The sequence below is a fragment of the Somniosus microcephalus genome, chromosome 16, assembly GCF_052327205.1.
Source record: "Somniosus microcephalus isolate GS21.2 chromosome 16, FLI_Smic_1.0, whole genome shotgun sequence".
Lineage (NCBI taxonomy): Eukaryota > Metazoa > Chordata > Chondrichthyes > Squaliformes > Somniosidae > Somniosus > Somniosus microcephalus.
Window position 1 is genome coordinate 103,039,521 of NC_141002.1, and position 11,874 is coordinate 103,051,394.

The 11,874-nt window shown below is 54.4% G+C and overlaps 1 protein-coding gene across 2 annotated transcripts in view; it reads right to left on the reverse strand.

The window, feature by feature from the left end:
- chpt1 (choline phosphotransferase 1) overlaps positions 1–11,531 on the reverse strand; it is a 31,694-nt gene extending 20,163 nt beyond the window's left edge. For both annotated transcript variants that reach the window (XM_086009607.1, XM_086009606.1), the window contains exon 1: positions 11,211–11,531. In XM_086009607.1, the coding sequence (XP_085865733.1) occupies positions 11,211–11,444 (234 nt within the window). In that variant the 5' untranslated portion in view covers positions 11,445–11,531. The remainder of the gene's footprint in view (positions 1–11,210) is intronic.
- Positions 11,532–11,874: the final 343 nt, after the last annotated feature.

The following is an 11,874-nucleotide window of genomic DNA, read 5'->3' on the forward strand; positions in this document are numbered from 1 at the left end:
ATCGCCCCCCCTCTCTGCATATCCATCGCCCCCCCCTCTGCATATCCATCGCCCCCCTCTGCATATCCATCGCCCCCTCTCTGCATATCCATTGCCCCCCCTGCATATCCATCGCCCCCCCCTGCATATCCATCGCCCCCCTATCTGCATATCCATCGCCCCCCCTGCATATCCATCGCCCCCCTCTCTGCATATCCATCGCCCCCCTCTCTGCATATCCATCGCCCCCCTCTCTGCATATCCATCGCCCCCCCTCTCTGCATATCCATCGCCCCCCCTCTCTGCATATCCATCGCCCCCCTCTCTGCATATCCATTGCCCCCCCCTGCATATCCATCGCCCCCCCTCTGCATATCTATCGCCCCCTCTCTGCATATCCATCGCCCCCCTCTCTGCATATCCATCGCCCCCCCTGCATATCCATCGCCCCCCTCTCTGCATATCCATCGCCCCCCTCTCTGCATATCCATCGCCCCCTCTCTGCATAGCCATCGCCCCCCTCTGCATATCCATCGCCTCCCCTCTCTGCATATCCATCGCCCCCCCCTCTGCATATCCATCGCCCCCTCTCTGCATATCCATCGCCCCCCTCTCTGCATATCCATCGCCCCCCTCTCTGCATATCCATCGCCCCCCTCTGCATATCCATCGCCCCCCTCTCTGCATATCCATCGCCCCCCTCTCTGCATATCCATCGCCCCCCCTCTCTGCATATCCATCGCCCCCCCTCCCTGCATATCCATCGCCCCCCCCTCTCTGCATATCCATCGCCCCCCCTCTCTGCATATCCTGTGTAAAATCCACACTCACTGGAATCCTGTTCTTGTATTATGTATGAAAATAGGATAAAGCATCTACCTGGAATTACGTGCAAAGGGACATGCTACAGCAGCACCGGGAAATAGCAAATGGACGTGATAGGATTATAATCAGGTAGGAATGCACTGGGGTTGTGGAAATTTGATACAAATCAATCATTAAAAAGTGAGAAGGCTAGAGCGTACGGCAATTAATGTTTATTACAGAACAAACCCTTCTCTTGAATTCGCATTCTGGAATTTACTACCATAAAACCCAATAAATCTAAAATGAGGACCAGTTATAAATCTCACTTCGCAAGCACACCTACAAACTGTGGATTGGGGCATACAGACAGAGATGGTATGAGGGACAGATTCTAAATCTACGTGGAGAGACTACAGAAGCTGGGAGTGTTCACCTTGGAGCACAGAAGGTTAAGGGGAGATTTAACAGAGGCGTTCAAAACCATGAGGGGTTTTGATAGAGTAGACAGGGAGAAACTGTTTCCAGTGGCAGGAGGGTCGGTAACCAGAGGACACAGATTGAAGATAATCGGCAAAAGAACCAGGGGGGAGATGAGGAGAATGTTTTTACGCAGTGAGTTGCTGTGATCTGGAATGCGCTGCCTGAAAGGGCGGTGGAAGCAGATTCAATAGTAACTTTCAAAAGGGAATTGGAGAAATACTTGAAAGGGAAACATTTGCAGGGCTCTGGGGAAAGAGCAGGGGGAGTGGGACTAATTGGAGAGCTCGTTCAAAGAGCAGGCACAGGCACGATGGGCCGAATGGCCTCCTTCTGTACTGTGTCATTCTATGATTCTATTGTCTTTTTCTCTAGTTTGATGACGGAATGTACGACTTTAAAATGGGGATTCAATTACGTCTGTACGTCCTGGTGTAATTATCCCCACGCCCTCTAAGCCTGCCTCACCCAACGTCTACATTTGGTCATAACTCCACGGGAGATCGACTGCGTATACTATTAACCCTTTAAGTGCCGTAACAAACTGAAAGTTTGATCCTTGGCTCTGAAACAAGATTTTAGGGTTTTATTTTTAAACCTTGCTATCATTTGGGTGTCCACGTTGCAATAAAATCTACACGGGGCAGACACAGGAACAGGAGCAGGCCATTCAGCCCCTCGAGCCTGCTCCGCATTCTATTAAAAGAAAGCAAGACTTGCATTTATAGAGCGTCTTTCACAACCAAAGCCCTTCACGTGGTATGAAGTACTTTTGAAGTGCAGTCACTGTTGTAATATAGGAAGCGCAGCAGTCAGGTTGCGCACAGCAAGATCCCACAAACAGCACTGTGATAATGACCAGATAATCTGTTTTTTAGTGATGTTGGTTGAGGAATAAATATTGGCCAGGACAGCGGGGAGAATTCCCCTGCTCTACTTCGACGTAGTGCCATGGGATCTTTAGAATTACATACAATGTACAGCACAGAAACAGGCCATTCGGCCCAACTGGTCCATGCTGGGGTTCTGCTGACGAGACACTCTGTTTAAACATTTAAAACCAATGATTCTGTATCACAGAGCACAATCTTTCTCAGCTTATATCCAAGCATACTGTCCCGATCACATTCCGCCTGCAAATTACAGTCTACCCCTGTTTATGGCACTTGCAATCCCTACTTTAGCTTCATCACAAATGAGCCATATTAAGACAGAAAGACATCAACTACAACTTGCATTTAAGAACATAAGAAATATAAGAATTAGGAGCAGGAGTCAGCCATACGGCCCCTCGAACCTGCTCCGCCATTCAATAAGATCATGGCTGATCTTCGACCTCAACTCCACTTTCCCGCTCAATCCCCATATCCCTCGATTCCCCTAGAGTCCAAAAATCTATCGCTCTCAGCCTTGAATATACTCAAGACTCAGCCTCCACAGCCCTCTGGGGCAGAGAATTCCAAAGATTCACAACCCTCTGAGTGAAGAAATTCCTCCTCATCTCAGTCTTAAATGGCCGAGCCTTTATCCTGAGACTGTGCCCCCTAGTTCTAGACTCTCCAGCCAGGGGGAAACAACCTCTCAGCATCTACCCTGTCAATCCCCCTCAGAATCTTGTATGTTTCAATGAGATCACCTCTCATTCTTCTAAACTCCAGTGAGTATCGGCCCAATCTACACAATCTCTCCTCATAGGGCAGCCCTCTCCTCCCAGGAATCAATCTAGTGAACCTTCGTTGCACCGCCTCCAAGGCAAGTATATCCTTCCTTAGGTAAGGAGACCAAAACTGTGCACAGTGCTCCAGGTGTGGTCTCACCTGGGCCCTGTACAATTGTAGCAAGACTTCCTTACTCTTATACTCCAACCCCCTTTGCAATAAAGGCCAACATGCCATTTGCCTTCCTTATTGCTTGCTGTACCTGCATGCTAGCTTTCTGTGTTTCTTGCACGAGGACACCCAGAACTCTCTGAACACCAACATTTGAAAGTTTCTCACCATTTAAAAAATATTCTGTTTTTCTATTCTTCCTACCAAAGTGAATAACCTCACATTTCCCCACATTATACTCCATCTGCCACCTTACTGCCCACTCACTCAGTCTATCTATACCCCTTTGCAGACTCTTTTGTGTTCTCACAGCTTACTGTCCCACCTAGCTTTGTATCATCAGCAAACTTGGATACATTACACTCGGTCCCTTCATCTAGGTCATTCATCTAGACTAGATGCAGGAAGGATGTTCCTGATGGTTGGGGAGTCCAGAACCAGGGGTCACAGTCTAAGGATAAGGGGTAAGCCATTTAGGACAGAGATGAGGAGGAATTTCTTCACCCAGAGAGTGGTGAACCTGTGGAATTCTCTACCACAGAGGGCGGTGGAGGCCAATTCATTAAATATATTCAAGAAGGAGTTCGATATATTTCTTAAGGCTAAAGGGATCAAGGGATATGGGGAGAAGGCAGGGACAGGGTACTGAATTTGGATGATCAGCCAAGATCCCATTAAATGGCGGAACAGGCTCGAGGGGCCGAATGGCCTACTCCTGCTCCTATCTTCTATGTTTCTATTAATATAGATTGTGAATAGCACCTTTAACATAGTAAAACGTCCCAAGGCGCTTCACAGGAGCGTAATCTGAAAAAATTTGACACCGAGCCACCCAAGGAGAAATTAGGACAGGTGACCAAAAGCTTGGCCAAAGAGGTGGGTTTCAAGGAGCGAGAGAGAGGCGGAGAGGTTTAGGGAGGGAATGGTGGAGTGAAGGAAGTCGGGATGCGCAAGAGGCCAGAACTGGAGAAGCGCAGAGATCTCGGGGGGGGGGGGGGGTTGTGGGGCTGGAGGAGGTTACAGAGATAGGGAGGGGCGAGGCCATGGAGGGATTTGAAAACAAGGATGAGAATTTTAAATTCGAGGCGTTGCCGGACCGGGATCCAATGTGGGTCCACCGCCATCTATTTACCGCCTGACGGAGTTCAGGATTTACAAAGGTAGATTTATTTTTGGGCTCAGTAATGAGTTGATCGTGTGATGTAGATCTACTTCAAAGTGACTTTACTCTGACCCGTTGCCTATAACAGGGTTCACTGCTATAGCCCAGGGGTGTTCAAACTACAGCTCATGGGCCAGGCGTGGGTTGGGAGCCCTGACATGCCTCTCTCCCACCAAGTTCAGACAGGACAGTTCGATCTGTGTTTGTATTTCTTAGTTCTGGGCTTTATCTGTCTGACTGTTCCCAGCCCTGATGGCTCGTAAGGGGTCGAGATGAGTTGCAGAGAGCAGTGGGGGATGGAGCGGGAGAGCGGAGGAGGCGGTAATTGAGGTTGCGAACAGTCAGCGAGAGTGGGTGAGGGGGGAGGTATCGGCACTTGGTGCGGGGGTGGGTGAAGTCTGGTTTTCTTAGCTCCCAAGCGGATGGAGAACAGCACCACCACAACAACTTGCCTTGCATTTACAGGAAACTTTGTGCTATCCGGCACCGACGGGACCGAGCTGTTGCCGTCCCATCAAAACTGCCGGACACACCAGCGCTAATGTTGAAACATACAGAGATTTTGAGCTCCGTATCTGGCAACAAACCCTGTTGCTTAGCAACAGCTTCTAAACAGTCGGCCGTACCTTGCAAGCGTCTCTGTAGCTTAGCAACAGCTTCAGCAAGACCTCGCAGAGCCTGACTGGTGAAAAAAAAGCAACGAAAAGAAAAAAAAACTAACGAAACGGCTCCTGATTTTTGCTGGTGGCTCGAGCATTCCGGACAGTTAACCTCCGGATAAACCAAAGTTTCCTGTATATAGCGCCTTTAATGTAAATCAGACAAAGATTGGACACCGAGCCACATGAGGAGATATTGGGACAAGTGACCAAAAGCCAAAGAATGTCTTAAAGGAGGAAAGAGAGTTGGAGAGGCAGAAAGGTTTACGGAGGGAATTCCAGAGTTTCGGGCCCAGTCAGCCGAAGGCAGGCCACCAATGGTGGGATGAAGAAAATCCGGGATGCACAAGAGGCCAGAACATGACCTACCTTGGGAGGACTTGGTGAGAGGCAGGTTTGATTCGATAGGTTCGATGTTAGGTGTGACAGGCAGGCGTGACAGAAAAGACATGGCAGGAAATTGCTACGTGAAGCAAGTGTTACATTTACAGCTTCTGGTCCGAATTAGAAGCTCCACAATCCAGTTCACACACAGCTGGTGGCAACAAGAGGCCCGCAGGCAAAAGAAAAGTTGAATTAGCAGCGGGGCAGATTTCAAGTGTGTGCACGAGCAAAAGCCAGCTTGGGCGGCACGGTGGCATAGTGGTTAGCACTGTTGCCTCACAGCGCCAGGGACCCGGGTTCGAATCCGGCCTCGGGTGACTGTCTGTGGGGAGTTTGCACATTCTCCCCGTGTTTGCGTGGGTTTTCTCCGGGTGCTCCGGTTTCCTCCCACAGTCCAAAGATGTGCAGGTTAGGTTGATTGGCTATGATAAATTGACCCTTAGTGTTAGGGGGATTAAATACGGGGGGTTACAGGGATCGGGTGGGATATGTGTCGGTGCAGGCTCGATGGGCCGAAATGGCCTCTATCTGCACTGTGGGGTTTCTGTGATTCTTTCTGTGATGACTCGCACATAGACTCTGCCACTCACTTAACCGATCTATATCCCCTTGCAGCCTCTGAGCCCTCCTCACAGCTTACTTTCCCACCTAATTTTGTATCGTCAGCAAACTTGGATACATTACACTCGGTCCCTTCATCTAAGTCATTGATGTAAATTGTAAATAGCTGAGGCCCAAGCACTGATCCTTGCGGTACCCGGCTACTTACAGCCTGCCAACCTGAAAATGGCCCGTTTATTCCTACTCTCTGTTTTCTGTCCGTTAACCAATCCTCAATTCATGCTAATATATTACCCCCAACCCCAATAACAAAAACCTGCATTTATACAATGCCTTTAAAGTGGTAAAACGTTTGAATCTAGAATGAAACATGCACAGACACATGAACAGGAGGAAGCTATTCAGCCTCTGGAGCCTGTTCCGCCATTCAGTTAGATCACGGCTGATCTGTATCTCGACTCCATCTACTCACATAGAAACATAGAAGATAGGAGCAGGAGTAGGCCCTTCGAGCCTGCTCCGCCATTCAATGAGATCATGGCTGATCATCCAAATTCAGTACCCTGCCCCTGCCTTCTCCCCATATCCCTTGATCCCTTTAGCCTTAAGAAATATATCTAACTCCTTCTTGAATATATTTAATGAATTGGCCTCTACTGCCTTCTGTGGTAGAGAATTCCACAGGTTCACCACTCTCTGGGTGAAGAAATTCCTCCTCATTTCAGTCCTAAATGGCTTACCCCTTATCCTTAGACTGTGACCTCTGGTTCTGGACTCCCCCGCCATTGGGAACATCCTTCCTGCATCTAGTCTGTCCAGGCCTGACAGAATTTTATAGGTTTCGATGAGATCCCCTCTCAATCTTCTAAACTCCAGTGAGTATAAGCCCAATCGACACAATCTCTCCTCATACGTCATTCCTGCCATCCCAGGTATCAGTCTGGTGAATCTTCGCTGCACTCCCTCCATGGCAAGAACGTCCTTCCTCAGGTAAGGTGACCAAAACTGCACACAATACTCAAGGTGCGGTCTCACCAAGGCCCTGTACAACTGTAGCAAGACATCCTTGTTCCTGTACTCGAACCCTCTTGCTACGAAGGCCAACATACCATTTGCCTTCTTAACCGCCTGCTGCACCTGCATGCTTACCTTCAGCGACTGGTGCACAAGGACACCCAGGTCTCGTTGCACTTCCCCTTCTCCCAATCTATTGCCATTCAAATAATAATCTGCCTTCCTGTTTTTGACACCAAAGTGGATAACCTCACATTTATCCACATTATAATCACTTCTCTGCAGTAAGACTGGTGTCTGATGACAGGAGAGTGAACACAGCCTTTCCTCCTACTGTTGTGTACGTCCATGGAAATGTAACTGAAATCTGCCCTTTCCCAAAGAGACACAAACGCACATTTTTTGCATTCAAGATGTCACTTGTACACAAACCTAGAAAGGCAGCCCTGCATTTTTTTTTAACCAGGGTGCAATCTCAACAAACTCCTCGCCCCAGATGGGGCACTGACTCCAGACCCCAAGACCAAACCGCTGCCTCGCCCCTCCCACACGAACCCTCCTCCACCCCTCCACTGGCCTGCATCTCATAGAAACATAGAAAAATAGGAGCAGGATTCGGCCCTTCGAGCCTGCTCCGTCATTCAATATGATCATGGCTGATCCTCTATCTCAATATCATATTCCCGCTCTCTCCCCATACCCCTTGATGCCTTTTGTGTCTAGAAATCTATCTCCTTCTTAAATATATTCAGTGACTTGTGGTAGAGAATTCCACAGGTTCACCACCCTCTGAGTGAAGAAATTTCTCCTCATCTCAGTCCTAAATGTCCTACCCCGTAGCCTGAGACTTCGTTCTAGACACACGGACCGAGATCAGGCTCGCGGGCTGGGATCAGGCACGCGGGCCGGGATCAGGTACGCGGGCCGGGATCAGGCTCTCGGACCGGGATCAGGCACACGGACCGGGATCAGGCACACGGACAGGGATCAGGCACACGGACAGGGATCAGGCACACGGACCGGGATCAGGCACACGGACCGGGATCAGACTCTCGGCCCTGTTCCTGGGACTAGGGACAGGGTCACTGGCAAGGCTTGGAAGCTAAGCAGAGCCAGGCCTGGTTAGTACCTGGAGGGGTGCCCATCAGGGAAGACCAGGTGCAGAAGGTCACGGAAGGAGCCCCGAGGAGGGGCGGTTGGTGAGAAGGTCACGGAAGGAGGAGCGGCTGGTGAGCAGGCCCGGGCGTTGGGCTGAAGATTGTCGGACAGGAGGAATGGTGGAAATGGAATGGCGGCGCGCACCGACGCAGCGGCTTTGCTTCTCCCAGTCATGGGAGCTTGCAAGATCACATTTCGTTGTTCATGTACTTGTGCAATGACAATAAAGTTGAATTATTATTATTATTATTATTACGGACCGGGATCAGACTCAGGGCCCGGGATCAGGCTCTCGGACCGGGATCAGGCACACGGACCGGGATCAGGCTCTCGGACCGGGATCAGACAAACAGAGACCCTCAGACCGGGATCAGACTCTCGGACACACAAACCGGGATCAAACCCTCAGACACACAGACCGGGATCAGGCTCTCGGACCGGGATCAGACACACGGACCGGGATCAGACTCTCGGACCGGGATCAGACACACGGACCGGGATCAGACTCTCGGACCGGGATCAGACTCACGGACCGGGATCAGACTCTCGGACCGGGATCAGACTCTCGGACCGGGATCAGACTCTCGGACCGGGATCAGACTCACGGACCGGGATCAGACTCTCGGACCGGGATCAGACTCACGGACCGGGATCAGACTCTCGGACCGGGATCAGACTCACGGACCGGGATCAGACTCTCGGACACACAGACTGGGATCAGACTCTCGGACTGGGATCAGGCTCTCGGACCGGGATCAGGCTCTCGGACCGGGATCAGGCTCACGGACCGGGATCAGGCTCTCGGACCGGGATCAGGCTCTCGGACCGGGATCAGTCTCACGGACCGGGATCAGACTCACGGACCGGGATCAGACTCACGGACCGGGATCAGACTCACGGACACACAAACCGGGATCAAACCCTCAGACACACAGACCGGGATCAGGCTCTTGGACCGGGATCAGACACACGGACCGGGATCAGACTCTCGGACCGGGATCAGACTCACGGACCGGGATCAGACTCACGGACCGGGATCAGACTCACGGACCGGGATCAGACTCACGGACCGGGATCAGACTCACGGACCGGGATCAGACTCTCGGACCGGGATCAGACTCTCGGACCGGGATCAGACTCTCGGACCGGGATCAGACTCTCGGACACACAGACTGGGATCAGACTCTCAGACCGGGATCAGACTCACGGACCGGGATCAGACTCTCGGACCGGGATCAGACTCTCGGACACACAGACTGGGATCAGACTCTCGGACTGGGATCAGGCTCTCGGACCGGGATCAGGCTCTCGGACCGGGATCAGACTCGCGGACCGGGATCAGGCTCTCGGACCGGGATCAGGCTCTCGGACCGGGATCAGGCTCTCGGACCGGGATCAGGCTCTCGGACCGGGATCAGGCTCTCGGACCGGGATCAGACCCACGGACCGGGATCAGACCCACGGACCGGGATCAGTCCCACGGACCGGGATCAGACCCACGGACCGGGATCAGTCCCACGGACCGGGATCAGTCCCACGGACCGGAATCAGACTCTCGGACCGGGATCAGACTCTCGGACCGGGATCAGACTCTCGGACCGGGATCAGACTCACGGACCGGGATCAGACTCACGGACCGGGATCAGACTCTCGGACCGGGATCAGACTCTCGGACACACAGACTGGGATCAGACTCTCGGACCGGGATCAGGCTCACGGACCGGGATCAGGCTCTCGGACCGGGATCAGGCTCAGAGCCCGGGATCAGACCCACGGACCGGGATCAGTCCCACGGGCCGGGATCAGACCCACGGGCCGGGATCAGACCCACGGGCCGGGATCAGACCCACGGACCGGGATCAGACCCACGGACCGGGATCAGACCCACGGACCGGGATCAGACCCACGGACCGGGATCAGACCCACGGACCGGGATCAGACACACGGACCGGGATCAGACACACGGACCGGGATCAGACACACGGACCGGGATCAGACACACGGACCGGGATCAGACACACGGACCGGGATCAGACACACGGACCGGGATCAGACACACGGACCGGGATCAGACACACGGACCGGGATCAGACACACGGACCGGGATCAGACACACGGACCGGGATCAGACACACGGACCGGGATCAGACACACGGACCGGGATCAGACACACGGACCGGGATCAGGGTCGAGGCTCTCGGACCGGGATCAGGCTCACGGACCGGGATCAGGCTCTCGGACCGGGATCAGACTCACGGACCGGGATCAGACTCACGGACCGGGATCAGACTCTCGGACTGGGATCAGACACACGGACCGGGATCAGACTCACGGACCGGGATCAAACTCTCAGACCGGGATCAGACTCCGGGCCCGGGATCAGACTCCGGGCCCGGTTTCAGACTCAGACCGGGATCAGACTCTCGGACCGGGATCAGACACAGACCGGGATCAGACACACGGACCGGGATCAGACTCCGGGCCCGGGATGAGACACAGACCGGGATCAGACACACGGACCGGGATCAGACTCCGGGACCGGGATCAGACACACAGACCTGGGATCAGACTCACGGACCGGGATCAGACTCCGGGCCCGGGATCAGACACAGACCGGGATCAGACTCCGGGCCCGGTTTCAGACTCAGACCGGGATCAGACTCTCGGACTGGGATCAGACGCACGGACCAGGATCAGACACACAGACCCGGGATCAGACTCCGGGCCCGGGATCAGACACAGACCGGGATCAGACACACAGACCCGGGATCAGACTCACGGACCGGGATCAGACACAGACCCGGGATCAGACACACGGACCTGGATCAGACTCCGGGCCCGGTTTCAGACTCAGACCGGGATCAGACTCTCGGACTGGGATCAGACACACGGACCGGGATCAGACTCTCGGACTGGGATCAGACACACGGACCGGGATCAGACTCACGGGCCCGGGATCAGACTCACGGACCGGGATCAGACACACGGACCGGGATCAGACTCACGGACCGGGATCAGACTCCGGGCCCGGTTTCAGACTCAGACCGGGATCAGACTCTCGGACTAGGATCAGACACACAGACCCGGGATCAGACACACGGACCGGGATCAGACTCAGACTCCGGGCCCGGATTCAGACGGCCCCGCTCCCCCCGGTTCCCCCCCCGGCCCCGGGCTCACCTGCTCGCGGGCCCCCGGGCAGTAGTAGACGAGCAGCAGGCTGCTGGCCAGGTTGATGACGAGGCCGAGCATGGTGATGGCGTTGGGCGCCAGCCAGGCGGGGACGAGGCCCAGGAGCCAGGCCCAGAAGTGCTGGAGCGGCGGCTCAAGCAGCGAGCGGCCCCCCGCGCTGTACCGGTGCTCCTCCAGCCGCCTCAGCTGGGCCTCACTCAGCGGCTGCAACAGGCGGCCCATCGCAGCAACCAGCCCCGCCGCCAATCCCCGCTGCCGGCAACCGCTCTCCCCAGGCTGCGGCCCGTCACTGGGCCCGGGGGCGGGGCCTGGGCAGAGGGCGGGGTCTGTGGGTGATTGACAGGGCGGGGGCGGGGTCCGGTTCAGGGGGCGGGGCTAGGCTCAGGGGGCGGTTTGATTGACAGGGCGGGGCGGGGCCAGGTTCAGGGGGCGGGGCCTGGACAGAGGGCGGGGCCCGAGTTGATTGACAAGGAGAGGGGCAGGACAAGGCTCAGGGGGGCGGGGACTGTGGGTGACTGACAGCGAAAGGGGCGGGGTAATATTCAGTGGGCGGAGTCTGGCTCTGGGGGTGGGGGCCGTGGGTGATTGACAGGGAGAGGGTGGGGCAATGTGCAGGGGGCGGGGTCTGGCTCCAGGGGCGGGGCTGCAGGTG